This window comes from Dendrobates tinctorius, unplaced genomic scaffold (genome assembly GCF_039654945.1).
Source record: "Dendrobates tinctorius isolate UK_male_01 unplaced genomic scaffold, ASM3965494v1 ptg000075l, whole genome shotgun sequence".
Taxonomy (NCBI): domain Eukaryota; kingdom Metazoa; phylum Chordata; class Amphibia; order Anura; family Dendrobatidae; genus Dendrobates; species Dendrobates tinctorius.
In genome coordinates this window covers 21,806,230-21,822,500 of record NW_027361743.1, presented here as the reverse complement: position 1 = coordinate 21,822,500, position 16,271 = coordinate 21,806,230, and the positions used below count along the sequence as shown (strand labels likewise).

Below are 16,271 nucleotides of genomic sequence, written 5' to 3'. Positions count from 1 at the left end.
GAGAGAGAGAGAAGGGGAGAGGAGAGAGAGAGAGAAGGGGAGAGGAGAGAGAGAGAGAAGGGGAGAGGAGAGAGAGAGAGAAGGGGAGAGGAGAGAGAGAGAGAGAAGGGGAGAGGAGAGAGATAGAAGAGAGAGAGAGAGAGAAGGGGAGAGGAGAGAGAGAGAGAAGGGGAGAGGAGAGAGAGAGAAGAGAGAGAGAGAGAAGAGGAGAGAGAGAGAGAGAAGGGGAGAGGAAAGAGAGAGAGAGAAGGGGAGAGGAGAGAGAGAGAAGGGGAGAGGAGAGAGAGAGAAGGGGAGAGGAGAGAGAGAGAGAAGGGGAGAGGAGAGAGAGAGAGAGAGAAGGGGAGAGGAGAGAGAGAGAGAGAGAAGGGGAGAGGAGAGAGAGAGAGAGAGAAGGGGAGAGGAGAGAGAGAAGGGGAGAGGAGAGAGAGAGAAGGGGAGAGGAGAGAGAGAGAAGGGGAGAGGAGAGAGAGAGAAGGGGAGAGGAGAGAGAGAGAAGGGGAGAGGAGAGAGAGAGAAGGGGAGAGGAGAGAGAGAGAAGGGGAGAGGAGAGAGAGAGAGTTCTGCAAATATCTCCTCCAGGTACATCGCAGCACCTCAAACATAGCCTGTCGGGCAGACCTGGGCCGATTCCCCTTATGGCTCACTATACACAAGAGGGCGCCATCACACCAGGCACATATACAGAACAGCAACCCCAGCTCCTACCATCATAAAGCCCTGCTGAGCCAGAGCCAAGAGCAAGCCAGGAACCTCGGCAGCCAGCTCAACCAAAGTCAGCAACACACCCTAACTAAAGCCCAAATAAAAGAGATCTCAGAGAGCTGCAAGATGCAATACATAGAGGGTTGGAAGAGTGAATTGGAGAACTCCCAGAAACTCACCATCTACCGGTCACTGCGGAGGGACTACACACTGGCTCCATACCTGGAAAGGCTACGCCACCCCAAAGACAGGCAGACCCTGAGTATATACAGATTAAGCGCCCACAACCTAGAGGTGGAAACAGGGCGGCACCGACAGACATACAAGCCACGAGAGAACAGACTGTGCCAGCACTGCCAGCAGGGGGCTCTGGAAGATGAGGTGCATTTCCTGCTGCACTGCAACAAATACTCAGCAGTGAGGGACTCCCACTTCCAGAAACTTACCACCCATACCCCAGACTTCCCATCCATGGACGAGGAGAGGAAACTCTTAATCCTACTGGGGGAAGAAGAACCAATGGTGGAGGTCGCCGCCCAATATGTCACCACATGTCATAAGATGAGAGGAACTAAAGACCTCCAAATGGACAATCACTCCCCAAATTTTGCCCCCAACACCCCATCCCCACTACCCTAATCCACTCCCCTGCCACACTTCTTTTCTTGCTTTGGCAACACTAATTGTATTTTGGTCCTGCCAATAAAGCCTATTTGAATTTGAGAAGGGGGAGAGGAGAGCGAGAAGGGGGAGAGGAGAGCGAGAAGGGGGAGAGGAGAGCGAGAAGGGGGAGAGGAGAGCGAGAAGGGGGAGAGGAGAGCGAGAAGGGGGAGAGGAGAGCGAGAAGGGGGAGAGGAGAGCGAGAAGGGGGAGAGGAGAGCGAGAAGGGGGAGAGGAGAGCGAGAAGGGGGAGAGGAGAGCGAGAAGGGGGAGAGGAGAGCGAGAAGGGGGAGAGGAGAGCGAGAAGGGGGAGAGGAGAGCGAGAAGGGGGAGAGGAGAGCGAGAAGGGGGAGAGGAGAGCGAGAAGGGGGAGAGGAGAGCGAGAAGGGGGAGAGGAGAGCGAGAAGGGGGAGAGGAGAGCGAGAAGGGGGAGAGGAGAGCGAGAAGGGGGAGAGGAGAGCGAGAAGGGGGAGAGGAGAGCGAGAAGGGGGAGAGGAGAGCGAGAAGGGGGAGAGGAGAGCGAGAAGGGGGAGAGGAGAGCGAGAAGGGGGAGAGGAGAGCGAGAAGGGGGAGAGGAGAGCGAGAAGGGGGAGAGGAGAGCGAGAAGGGGGAGAGGAGAGCGAGAAGGGGGAGAGGAGAGCGAGAAGGGGGAGAGGAGAGCGAGAAGGGGGAGAGGAGAGCGAGAAGGGGGAGAGGAGAGCGAGAAGGGGGAGAGGAGAGCGAGAAGGGGGAGAGGAGAGCGAGAAGGGGGAGAGGAGAGCGAGAAGGGGGAGAGGAGAGCGAGAAGGGGGAGAGGAGAGCGAGAAGGGGGAGAGGAGAGCGAGAAGGGGGAGAGGAGAGCGAGAAGGGGGAGAGGAGAGCGAGAAGGGGGAGAGGAGAGCGAGAAGGGGGAGAGGAGAGCGAGAAGGGGGAGAGGAGAGCGAGAAGGGGGAGAGGAGAGCGAGAAGGGGGAGAGGAGAGCGAGAAGGGGGAGAGGAGAGCGAGAAGGGGGAGAGGAGAGCGAGAAGGGGGAGAGGAGAGCGAGAAGGGGGAGAGGAGAGCGAGAAGGGGGAGAGGAGAGCGAGAAGGGGGAGAGGAGAGCGAGAAGGGGGAGAGGAGAGCGAGAAGGGGGAGAGGAGAGCGAGAAGGGGGAGAGGAGAGCGAGAAGGGGGAGAGGAGAGCGAGAAGGGGGAGAGGAGAGCGAGAAGGGGGAGAGGAGAGCGAGAAGGGGGAGAGGAGAGCGAGAAGGGGAGAGGAGAGCGAGAAGGGGGAGAGGCGAGCGAGAAGGGGGAGAGGCGAGCGAGAAGGGGGAGAGGCGAGCGAGAAGGGGGAGAGGCGAGCGAGAAGGGGGAGAGGCGAGCGAGAAGGGGGAGAGGCGAGCGAGAAGGGGGAGAGGCGAGCGAGAAGGGGGAGAGGCGAGCGAGAAGGGGGAGAGGCGAGCGAGAAGGGGGAGAGGCGAGCGAGAAGGGGGAGAGGCGAGCGAGAAGGGGAGAGGCGAGCGAGAAGGGGAGAGGCGAGCGAGAAGGGGAGAGGCGAGCGAGAAGGGGAGAGGCGAGCGAGAAGGGGAGAGGCGAGCGAGAAGGGGAGAGGCGAGCGAGAAGGGGAGAGGCGAGCGAGAAGGGGAGAGGCGAGCGAGAAGGGGAGAGGCGAGCGAGAAGGGGAGAGGCGAGCGAGAAGGGGAGAGGCGAGCGAGAAGGGGAGAGGCGAGCGAGAAGGGGAGAGGCGAGCGAGAAGGGGAGAGGCGAGCGAGAAGGGGAGAGGCGAGCGAGAAGGGGAGAGGCGAGCGAGAAGGGGAGAGGCGAGCGAGAAGGGGAGAGGCGAGCGAGAAGGGGAGAGGCGACAGAGAAGGGGAGAGGCGACAGAGAAGGGGAGAGGCGACAGAGAAGGGGAGAGGCGACAGAGAAGGGGAGAGGCGACAGAGAAGGGGAGAGGCGACAGAGAAGGGGAGAGGCGACAGAGAAGGGGAGAGGCGACAGAGAAGGGGAGAGGCGACAGAGAAGGGGAGAGGCGACAGAGAAGGGGAGAGAGAGTAGAGGGGGGGAGGAGAGGAGAGAGGAGAGAGGGGAGAGGGGAGAGGGGAGAGGGAGAGGGGAGAGGGAAGAGGGAAGAGGGGAGAAGGGGAGAGGGAGGGGGGAGAGGGGTGAGGAGAGAGGGGAGAGGGAAGAGGAGAGAGGAGAGAGGGAAGAGGAGGGGAGAGAGAGGAGAGGGGAGGAGAGTGGAGGAGAGAGAGGAGAGTGGAGGAGAGAGAGGAGAGTGGAGGAGAGAGAGGAGAGGGGAGGAGAGAGAGGAGAGGGGAGGAGAGAGAGGAGAGGGGAGGAGAGAGGAGAGGGGAGGAGAGAGAGGAGAGGGGAGGAATGAGAGGAGAGGGGAAGAGAGATAGGAGAGGGGAGGAGAGATAGGAGAGGGGAGGAGAGAGGGGAGAGGGGAGGAGAGAGGAGAGAGAGGCGAGAGGGGAGAGAGGCGAGAGAAGGAAGAGATAAGAAAAAAAGATGAAGAAAGGGAATAAAAATACAAATATATTTCTGTTAATGGTAATGCACAAAAGAAAATTAGTTTTCTAATTTGGAAATGTTTTACAATTTTTTATACACTAAAAACCCAATAATTCTAGGAGAATTAACAAATACTACAAAAATAAAGCCCCTTCTAATATTATGATGTAAAGATAACAAAAAAATAAAATATATGTATTTATAATTGTTTACGGAGAATAAAAAAAGTGTAGGGTTGTTGAGGTTAAATAAAAAAGGTCCTAAGCGGTCATTTCAATTAAAAAATAACTGCTAAACTTCGAAAGAGCAGCATAAATGTGACCAACACCACGCACTGTCGGCCATCACAGATGGTGGAGACTCCGGCAGGCAGCAGCGAGTCCGGGTTATGATATAGGGGGGTTCGCTGTTTTGTGAACTAAGCAGTGGTAAGGGTTAATCCACTGGACTGTGTGATTAATGGCGGTATATGGTGCCCGTCTCCTATCTACATCGCACAATGCCTTTCTCAGCCTGCCAGACAGGACGGCTCGGCTGGGATGATGTGAGGCTTGATTGCTGTGCTCTCCTGCGCTCACTTCGCCTTCTTGATGTTGTCAGCAAAATCGTGTTCCTAAAATGTGAAATAGTCTGGGCCATCTAAATTGGCAGAAAACGGCATGGCAGGATTGCTGTATGCAGCGCTGTCAGTGACACATCCCCACTGAATGTGTCTTCTAAGCTTCCGATGTGTCATTTTCCTGACTGGCGCGGATGATTTTAAGATGCTCAAACCTCAAGGAAGAAGTTTGCTAACAGGATATGTAGCCATTTTTCTCACGGCACTGTAAGGGGAGTTCCCGTTATCCCCCTCCATACATAAGTGATTGTTGCGTCTGCATTTGCTATATGTAATGTATAACATTGTGCTGTAATGGGCTGATGCATGAGGCCCCCATTGCAGCTCCACCATGCCCTGGAAATGTAATGGAGAAACAAGGACGGTAAGTCTTCAGGCTGGTTTGCAGGAGGTGCATTTGTCAGAGTATGTCTGGGGAGAGTCAGACACTCATGTGGTGGTAAAACACTGAGCCACAATGCTGGTAGGAGGGGGCGGGATAGTGCAAGGTGGATTTGTGAGGTGCCCAAGGATCCGCTGTGGTCGGTGAGCGAGAATCAGCCTTGTCTTGTCTACTGAGGAGCCATCAGAGGGCAGGAAGCGGTGTTACGTGACCTTGTGCTCGAATGGAGGCTCAATTACCCCTATTTGAAGGGAAGTTCTACATTACGACACATGATGATTACTAGAGATCTAGTTGTAGTCATTTTAGCATTTGCTTAAAAATGGGCCAAATAGTACCAATAAAAACTACAACTCGTCCTGCCCATAAAAAAGGCCCCTATACACAGACTAAAGTCAGCCGAACCTGCCGCTATCAGAGGGATCCAACAACAATTTAATATGTATGGGGACTCCAGACTCTCCCGAACAGAGGACATCTGGGGAGAGAAGGATCCGACCTGTGAAATTTCCCAGAGGCAGAGCCTTTTGCTCTCCAGGAGACAAGCTGCTGACAGAGGAGCCTTGACTCGAAGCGGCCATCTCACAGAACAAAGGAGTACTCAGCCGAGCGTTCCTGGGTATGGGGGAATACGGTGAGACAGCTGCCCGCCGAACCAACACTTGACCAACAGCTGTGTAATGTGGATAGGGGGCCTTAAAAAAAAGGTGTGGAAAGGACATCCAGTCACCATCTAGCATCAGTCCATAGAGCAGTCTACAGTTCTGCACACCCAACAGTGCCAGTTGTGGACCCAATGTGATCCCTCTTATTCCATAAGGAAAACAGAGACCATGGAGGGTACATCAGTAAAATTCCATGCTGCTGGTGAGATACTGTACTTGTACATCCGTTTTTCTTTCATTTGTAATAGGGTCCGTTTTTGCTTATTGGATCCATTACAATTGTAAGGAAACAGATTGCTGATTAACGGATCAGTTTTCCATAAACTTCAATGTTTAAAAAAAAAAAAACACAGATCTTTTAACAAAACAGACTACAAAGTTGTGTCTGCACAACTTTTTTTGCCAACAGATTGCTGCTAGTTCCATTATAATGGATCATTACTGGACACAGCCTTAGGGTTAACCCTAACCGATTGCTCTTAGTATGCAGTTTCCCATTCATGTAAAGGCTGCAGAATCAAGTAAAAATAAATTTACGGCAAAGAAAATGGGCCAGCTGCACACCCCACAGCAATGTCAGCGGATTGTGGGAGGATCTACAGACTACGAGGCTTTTTTTACACTAGTATACATACAGAAAAACTCGGCCGACTGCACCAGAATGGCGTACGCGTATTTGTAGAACTAGAATAGAGCAACAACACTTAAGTAACAACCTTAAAATCTTACAATGTCACCTTATAAAGAAACAGGCACTCACCTCTCCATCATCCGCAAACACTATCTTGGTGTTCACCTTGAATTTCTTCTTCAAAACTTTTTTGGCTTCTGAAACTTTTGTTACTTTTTCTGTCTTTTTAAGTTTAGTTTTGGTTATTTCGTTCTCCTGTTAAAAAAAAAAAAAAAAAAAAAAAAAAACAAACAGCATGAAAACCAGTCAAGTGGTGATCAAAAACACAAAATCTAATTTAGTTAATAGAAAACATGCACAAGTGTTCATGTTCAGTCTCTAAATAAAGCTAAATCCAAAACAATGAGCACTGATCACTGACGGACAGTTCAGTCTGCACACAACGCGCTGCAGCTGCCACGGCACAAGGCATCGGCGGATCATCGAGGGTGCAAACTGAAACACGTCAGTCTTTCCACTGTGAATGTTGGAAGGACAGGAGGAAAACTATATTTTACATTTCTCTGTGTTCTTCTGCCAACATCCTCATCGCCATGAGAATTGCATGCATTGCACCCACCTCTCTGGATGCAGATCAAAGATTTTGCTGTTATATTCCAGCTCGGATATGATACTCTGTCAAAGACAGAATGATGGCGGCACAGTGGTGGTCACCAGATCAGAAAGAACCTGAACCTATTTGTTTATTTTATTTTTTTTTTAAATAAGCCAACAAATGACTAAAAACAAATGAAATGCAAAATTTGAAAAGAAAAATATATGCTGGCCTTGTGTGGAAACGATCCCTAATATCCAAAAGTGAGCAAACGTCCTTTTCAACTAAAAAAAGTATTATCCATACCACTTGTTTATTGTTTTGATGTCCAAGAGGCCCGCCTGCGCGTCAGAGGCCCGCCTGCCCGACAGAGGCCCGCCTGCCCGACAGAGGCCCGCCTGCCCGACAGAGGCCCGCCTGCCCGACAGAGGCCCGCCTGCCCGACAGAGGCCCGCCTGCCCGACAGAGGCCCGCCTGCCCGACAGAGGCCCGCCTGCCCGACAGAGGCCCGCCTGCACGACTACTCCATTTATAAAAGGGGTTATACAGTTCGAGGAATCAGCGCCAGATCAGCCAAGGTGTAAAAAAAAAGTATTAAAAGAAGAGGGAGACACAAAGCGCAAAATAAGGTCTTATCCCACAATTAAACAAGCAAGTTTCAAAAAACTGCTCACCTAATATTCAGGAGTCAAAGCGTATGTAGAAATGGGCTGCTGCACAACCACGAGTCGGTCACCGACTATATAATACAGTATACTGCAAAGAAAATGCGGATTACGCCCGCGCTGTCCAAGTGATGAAGTTCCAACGAAATAATTAAGGTCAACGGTGGTTTATTCAACGCGTTTAAGGTTTTTACAACCCCTTCTTCAGGAAATACCACGTACAACTTGCGAAGTTGTACATGGTATTTCCTGAAGAAGGGGTTGTAAAAACCTTGAAACGCGTTGAATAAACCACCATTGAACTTCATTATTTCGTTGGAACTTCATCACTTGGACAGCGAGGACGTAATCCACATTGCCTTTGCAGTATAAGGTGTAAAAAAGGGAATAGTACTTTTCCTGCTTTTTTATTTTATTTTTTTGGGAGATGGGAGTGGAAGTGTTCGCATTTGCAGCCATGTTTATTTGTGAAATTTTTAGCTAATACAGCGGGGGCTCCAAATCCCTTACATCTGTTAGCTAAAGATAATGCGTTATTTCAGAGGGCATCATGTACTACTTCCAACAAACTGTGGTGGCGCTGTGGAGAAATCACAAATTTGCTGCAGGATCAGCATCAGTTTACAGCTAATCATCAAAGCTCCTAGTGGCTGCACACCTTTGTGATCAGCGTTTCCTTAGGTTCACAAAGTTTTCCTTGGCTTTTAATCCAGATCTACTTCAAAAGCTACATGAAAAAAAAAAAAACTTGATCATATGCTAATGAAAAAAAGGTAAAGCATCATTACATGTCTCACACTGGTAACAACTCTTTCATTTACAATAATCTCTGGAGGCGGAGTCTCAGGGAGATCTATGTCTGTTCCATAGATCTTAACAGCTCATATACATATTAAGTAAAACAGACTTCTTTGGAATAAGACATTGTATCGCAAATATCAAGGTATCATTTTATTAATTTTCCTGTGACTTGCATGCCCATATAGACGGCTTAGGAGGGCTGATCCTACTGACAGATTCCCTTTAATGTAACTATATGTTTGGGCAATAAGTGGTGCTCCATCTCCTGAGATTTAGCAAATCTTCTAAGCTCATGAGACCAGTTGCTGAAAAAGATATACAAATATAAATCATATCAATTAAGGGAAATAATGAAAAAAAAAATCCAGTTTTTATTCAATCTTTGTATAGTGGTTGTAGAAAGAGGAGCAGTCACTTAAATATGGAATTCTTTCTTACGCTATGTAAATGCTGTCTTTGTGGATTCCTGGATCTGAGGTGGTTATTATTTTTCTTTTTTTGTTCCTGCATCTCCCCATACCTTAGATATGGACTACTGCACCCTGTATGAAAAGCTAGCCTTTATTTTAGCCAAGAAGGGGTGGTCTGGAAGGGGATGCCCAAAAAACTGAGAATTACTTCTAGTTGGCCAACAAGTCTACAATTGAATACATAGAAAATAGGCCGTATCTCAGGAACAGAAGAAAAACATCCCCAGATTCAGGAGAACAGCAGCATTTACAGCAATGACTAGACTTCTTTGAGAAGAGTATTCGATGTACGCCGGATAGGAAGCAGCCGGTTTAATATCTACAAATAAAGGGAACTTCACTGGACTAGTGATGAGATCGGGTCCTGGGGTCAAACTAAATTAAAGGTTCTGAGGTTGTAGGGACTAGAGTGAAGATGCTTTGGCCGGTACTACTTGTAAAATACCGCTTTGTCTGCCGTCACCTCATAATAAAGCCAGTCTGAGCCGCAGGCAGTTCCTAAAAGACGGGTCACCGCATTGTAACTGTGATAAAAGCCAAACACAAGAGACCACAACATGTTCTACATAAGCCGCCCGAGAAATGCTCTGGGCCATCACCATGTGAAATGTGAGTCACGTCATCTTCACAAGAATCAAAAAAAGTCACATCATCATCTCCTGGCGACAACGCTATGCCGAAATCTGAGTCTCTGATAATTCAGGTCACAGAAATACGACAAACTGGTGGGAAAGGAGTATGTGTTCCCGTAGGAGTGCAGAGGGGAGCCTCACCAATCTGAGGATCATCTATAGGTGCGCCCTTTCTTACAATCACTTGTGTCTCGAGATAGTCAAAGATTATCAATCCCTATATGTGTTGTGGATGTCGCAAGGTATACAGCCGCGGGGACACGAACATATTACGTGAGAATGCCGAAGACACGCGGATAGCACCTGAGCCTGGCGGAGAACACCTTATCCGAGCATGTTCGCTCATCACTGGAGCAGAGGTCTAGCATGAGCATCTCCCAACTCTGCTCCACTCAAGATAGGGCTTTAGAAAGGCCAGAACCTGGGATCTTATGATGGTGTTCGGGGTGCATTTGAAGGTCCCACAATACCCTCTATGAGTGTGCATAAACAGAAGGCTATCAATTGCCGTAGGACCTCCCACTGGACTCTTTAGCATAGAAAGAGCAGCGAAATAAAGAATAAATTACTGATTCTACTGAATCATGTCCCACATCTTATCATGGTGTCTTTTTCTGTCCCTCAAAAGTACAAAAAAAAAAATATTGCCAAAAAAATTTTGGAATATGGAAAAAGCCCAAGAACAGGGACAGTTTTAGGGCTCTTAATAATCTATTAGAATTTCAGGCTTTTTCAGAAAAGATTAGCCTGGAGGCTTCTGGAAGCGAATGATGAGCGGGCCCATAAAAATGTACAACGTACATCAAAGTTAATTATACTAGGAGCCGCTGCCCGGCTTGCATGTAATAAAACAAGTGGCACTCTGGTAGTGCAGGCCGCACATGACGAGAGCGGAATGAGAACGAAGGCCTTCTCGTCACAACGGACGGATTCATTTATTGAAGGAAACTTTGCCGACCCTAATTTACAATGTAAAGAGGCCACTTGCTTACTTGTGTATTCATGGCTGGGAACGGCCGGATCTGATTAAAAATCAGGAGAGCATGACTTCTGCCGTATCGGGAATGATTATTAGACTTATTATTTAGAAAACCGAGCATGGCTTCACATTAGAGATCGCGCACAGATCACTGCGGCACGGCAATCTAATCAATACCGGCAAAGGAAACCTTTAGGCTATGTGCACACGTATTTTTTGGAGCTGCGGATTTTCCCCCTGCAGATTTGTAGAAATCCACAGGTAAGTTTCAGGTCAAAACACCTGCGGTTTACCTGCGGATTAGGCTGCGGTTCTGCCCTGTGGTTTATCACCTCTACAATGGAAGAGATGGTAAACCGCAGCAGAATCCGCAGAAAGAAGTGACATGTCATTTCTTTCTGCGGATTTGAAACCCCAGCAAATCCGCGCGGAAAGTTCCACAGCGTGTGCACAGTGGTTTCCATTTTACATAGGGTAAAATGGTAGTGTACGACGCAGCAGATTCTGCTCCGGACCCGCAGGGCCAGAAGCACTGCGGATCCGCAGCAAAATCCGCAATGTGTGCACATAGCCTTACACTGCAAATCTGCTCACAAAATTACCGTAATAACAACGACACGCTCACGTTTCCCACTGTGGATCTGATCGGGAATCAATGGCAAATCTGCATAGAAGTCCACGACCAAATCCACGTGTGCGTGACACAGATTTCACACTTTGCATAGTTAAGAAAAAAAAAATCTACGGTGTACATCTGCAATGTAAAATCTACAGCTATAGATTTATCATCCGTAACGTGGTTCGCAATATTCTAGGGCCAACTTCACACATGGGTGTTTCGCAGTCCATGCTTGGGATTCATGGGGCTCTTCACCCGATGGCCTTCACTGGGCAGCACGGTGGCTCAGTGGTTAGCATCGCAGCCTTGCAGTGCTGGGCTCATGGATACGAATCCCACCAAGGACAACATCTGCAAGGAGTTTGTATGTTCTCCCCAAGTTTGCGTGGGTTTCCTCCGGGCACTCCGGTTTCCTCCCACACTCCAAAGACATACTGATAGGGAATGTAGACTGGGAGCCCCAATGGGGTCAGTGATGATGATGTCTGTAAAGCGCTGTGGAATATGATGGGACTATATAAGCCAGCATAATAAAGTATACAAGTCTGCCTACTTTGGGAGAGGAGACCCACGCTCGCTCGAAGCAGAGTTTTGCAGCAGTTCCGCTTCAAAATCAACAAAGTATTAGAAGCCGTTTTAGTAGTACATTGAGAAGAGGATCCACTTCAAAACCCCCATAAAACATAAAAAACAGCTCCATGTGAACATTAACTTTCCACTTACACCAACACAAAGGTGAAGGCGTTTGGCATCAGCAACTATGGCTCGTTAGGACCATGGAGCTTCAGTAATTCGCTCGTCCAAAATGTATGGATTGAGAATGAACTGCGTCGTCTTCACCAGCCGTTGGTCTCCGACCCAAAATGCAACATTCTCATAAGCATATATGAAGCAAAATTCAGGTCAGGAGACCCTTGGCCGGTCCGGACATCGCAGTCCGTACTCTGGCAACGGATGTTGGAAGCTAAAAACCGTCCTCACCATAAGATAATGAGTGACAACAAAACTATCCCAAAACATGGAGCGCTGGTATGCCCAAAACTGCTAGAACAAAGGGCACAAGATAGATGGAGGGGCAGCACAACTCATTTAAGGCCCCGTTACACATAATGATGTCCCAGCGATCCCACCAACGATCCAACATGATGGGATCGCTGGGACATCGTTAGACAGCCCCTTCAGCGATCAGGACCAGCGACGCTGGACGCTGGTTTCTAATGTAAACATCGGATATCCAGGAGCCGCGGCTCTTGAATACCCGACGTTTACATTAGAAACCAGCGTCCAGCGACACTGATAGCTGGTCTCTCGCTGCCACACACAGCGATGCGTGCTGGCCAGCGGGAGACCAGCGATGGAAAAACGGCCCAGGCCAATCGAGCACGATCAGCGATAACTGGCAGGGGGCCGGTCGCTGATCCCCGTCACACACAGCGATCTCGCTGGAGAGATCACTGTGGCGTCACAAAATCAGCGATCTCGCTAGCAAGATCGCTGTGTGTGACGGGACCTTTAGTCATTGGCTCCCAACATTTTCCAGTCTGTAAATCTGAAGGGACTTTGTAATGTTAAACAGTCAACATCTCCTGCGATCCCCATGAATGGCTCATTGTTTATTCCTCTGTAGTGTGGTCTCAGTTAAGGCCCTTTTACATTTAGCGATGCACCAGCGATCCGACCAGCGATACGACCCGGTCAGGATATATCGCTATAACGTCACAAAATCGGTGACGTTATAGCGATATCGCTATGTGTAAAACCCCCTTTAAGCTAAAGGCCCCGTCACACACAGCGACTCACCAGCGATCCCGACAACGATATCAACGTGTCAGGATCGCTGGTGAGTCGCTACATGATCGCTGGTGAGCTGTCAGACAGACAGCTTCACCAGCAATTAGCACCAGCGACGCCGAGCGCGCGGCGTCGTTGTGTACTTAGTTACCAGCGCGCTGGTGCAGGGAGCTGGTAACTAAGGTACACATCGGGTTTCTAAGGGGTGTGCGTCACTTAGAAACCAGATGTGTATCTTAGTTACCAGCTCCCTCCATCAGCGTACTGGTAACTAAGGTACACATCGGGTTTCTAAGCACAGCGCCATGCTTAGAAACCCTGCATTTACCTTAGTTACCAGCTGATCGCTGGTCTCCCGCCTGTCACACACAGCGATGCGTGCTGGCCAGTGGGAGACCAGCGACCAAAAAAATGTCCAGGGCTTTCCTACAGCGATCCCGGCAGGGGGGCCAGTCGCTGATCGCTGTCACACACAGCAATCTCGCTGGTGAGATCGCTGTTGCGTCACAAAACTTGTGACTCAGCAGCGATCTGGCTAGCGAGATTGCTGTGTGTGACGGGGGCCTAAGTTCACACTTGGCATTTTTGCAGCTTATTTTTTAATGCTTTTTTAATGCTAATTTTCAGCTGCGGTTTACAGTACCAGCAAAGCCTATGAGACTTCAGAAAGCTCATGCACACATTGTTTTTTTTTATCATCAGTATTTTGTGGTTTGCATGGTTTCTTTGGACATAAGGCATGCCAATTCTTTCAGTGTTTTTCACTGACTTGCAAGTTGCATGGGTGGTGAAAAAATGCTGAAAAAACGCTGGAATCTGGTTTTAATGAGTTTATTGTGCCAAAACCAGATTCAATGGAATGGTGTTTTTTTTTTGGTTTTTTTTTTTTTAAACTTTATCAGCCTGCACAAGAGACAAATCTAGCATGCCTAAACCGCCGCAAAGAAATGCAAGAAAAACCAAGGAAAACATGCTCCTTTCTGCATCTTCTTTCCTGCCAAGAGATCAGGTTGTGCTGCAGAAAAAAACAGAAACACACACAAAAACGCCCTTTTTTCAACTGGAAAATGTATAAACATACTGGCAGCACCATTTCCTGAAAGAATGCAGGGCCATGAAGCTATAGCAAGGGGGACTCTGGTGCCCAAATGTTAATTTTATGAGACACTACGGAAAAGCCCAGCGTTGCCCAGGCATAGTAACTATGGGTCCTGCTCTCTCCCTTAACAGCCCCTTTTCTCCACCTGCCATCACGCTCTCTCCCTCCACAGCCCCACTATACGCGCCCTCCCGCTCCAACCCTCCGCAGCCTTGCTCTCCATGTCCCGCTCTCTCCCTCGCAGCTCCGCTCTCCACCCGCGTCCCACACTTTCCCTCTGCAATCCCGTTCTCCAGCCACCAGGGCTATGTGGAGTGGGTGTGGCTTGATACACACATATACATACACTCAGCTTTATATATATATATATATATATATTTATTTTTTTTTTTTTTCCCAAGAGGATCAACAGAGGAAGAGCATATTGCAGTTATAAGAAAGATGAGCTCGCATTTTTCTTTTTTTAATGCAGAATAACAGATCCGTGAACTCGTCCAATGGCTTCCCATTCCCATTAGTGTAAAAAATCCGTTGAAACGCGCCGGTTACAGATCTTCGTCTGTATCCTGTGTGTCTCTCCTGAACCATCTTTTATGCCAATTTTTGACCACATTAAAGCACGACTACCATTTGGTTGTACAATATATCAGTTTAGATATTTCAGGAAAAGAGCTACAGACGCCGGCATCAAACCAGCTCAGATGGATTCCACTGAGAACTCATCCAGCAATTAGCCATGTACAGTGGAGACTAGAGGATGGAGAAACTAGAAACTTATTTCAATAGTTAAAAAAAAAAAAATTAAAATAATTCTGCACACACATGAAAGTAAAAAGCAAAACATAAAAATCCTTGTTCTAATGTAGCAGAAAGGCTGCGTTTTTTTTTCTTTTATGCTTGCTAATATTTTCTCCGGTTATTGCATTTTCTCCCTTGTTTTCTGTGTTATATATGGAAATTTCATTTTTTTTATATTAATACAGAAAAGCTTTGAATCTGCACCTAAAAATGCAACTGCGTTCTTACATGATTTTTTCAGGTTGTCCAAAAACTCTATAGATAGGGGGAAGAAAAAAAAAACCGCACAGTTCAATAGCATCTTTAAAACGCACTAGTTTTCTTCTCGTGAAATTACATTTACTTGAACTGTTAACAGATTTTTAGCACAAAAAAAAAAAAAAAAAAAAAAAAAAGGTGGAGAAGACGCAGTATTTATGCAATGTGGGAACAGGGCTTAAAGGGAATCTGTCACCCTATTTTTCGCCTATCAGCTGCCGGCACCGCCATCAGGGGCTTATCTACAGCATTCTGTAATGCTGTAGATAAGCCCCCGATGTAACCTGAAAGATAAGAAAAATGAGTTATATTATACTCACCCAGGGGCGGTCCGATGGGCGTCACGGTCCGGTCAGGCGCCTCACATCTAGCGATGACGTCCTCTTCTTTCCTTCCCGTCGCGGCTCCTGCGCAGGCGCACTGCTCTGCTCTGATGAGGGCAGAGCAGAGTCCAGCAATGCGCAGGCACTGGGAGAGGTCCAGCGCCTGCGCACTGCAGTATTCTGCTCTGCCCTCAACAGGACAGAGCAATGCCCCTGCGCAGGAGCCACGGCAGGCAGCAAAGAAGAGGATGGCATCGTATGAAGATGGGAGGCGCCGGACCGTAACACCCAATGGAACAAGACCGGACCGAACACCGGGGTAAGTATAATATAACTCATTTTTCTTCTTTCAGGTTACATCGGGGGCTTATCTACAGCATTACAGACTGCTGTAGATAAGCCTCTGATGGCGGTGCCGGCAGCTGATAGGCGAAAAATAGGGTGACAGATTCCCTTTAAAGGGATTCTATATCCTTAAATGACACAGTGGGCAACTATACTTGTAAGGAAAGAGGAGGAAAAAAAAAAAAAGAAAACACAAACGAATGCTGAAGCTTTTCTGCTTTCATCTATTCCCCCGCCGTGGGAAGGCTGTAATAACTAATCCTGGGTAACAATGTGCTGCGGTAAAGCCTGCTCCTTCGGGAGCCGACGTCCGTAGTCAATAGTTATCTGCGGACAATCAATCTCGGTAATGACGGGCAGGGCGCGCTGACCTTTGTTTTCCGCCATAAGGCTAAAAGTGGCTGCGCCAAGGAGCAGCAATGACGCTCGCTGCCGAAGAGGTCAGGTGGGCACAGATGGATCATTACTAGTGAGGAAGCCTACAGCTAGAAAATACAGCAGAACAGGGGTCCCCCATGAGGGTCTAGTCACATGTGGCAGATTTTAGGCATTTCCTTTCCTCTTAATAGATTTCTATACACTATTGACACCATGAAGACATTTGCAAACATTTCTACTACCAATCTGCTGCAAGTGAATTCACCCTTAGGCCTCTTTCACACATCAGTTTTTCCCGTCAGCCATAATCCGCCAATTTTTAAAAAAAAAAAACGGATCCGCCAAAAGAGGGGTGGATCAGTTTTTCCCCCCATAGACTTACATT

The 16,271-nt window shown here is 48.3% G+C and overlaps 1 protein-coding gene across 2 annotated transcripts in view; it reads right to left on the bottom strand.

Annotated features, from left to right (window-relative positions):
- DDX10 (DEAD-box helicase 10) overlaps nucleotides 1-16,271 on the bottom strand; it is a 235,748-nt gene that overhangs the window by 121,071 nt on the left and 98,406 nt on the right. For both annotated transcript variants that reach the window (XM_073583096.1, XM_073583095.1), the window contains exon 14: nucleotides 6,263-6,388. In XM_073583096.1, coding sequence (XP_073439197.1) covers nucleotides 6,263-6,388 — 126 coding nt within the window. The remainder of the gene's footprint in view (nucleotides 1-6,262; nucleotides 6,389-16,271) is intronic.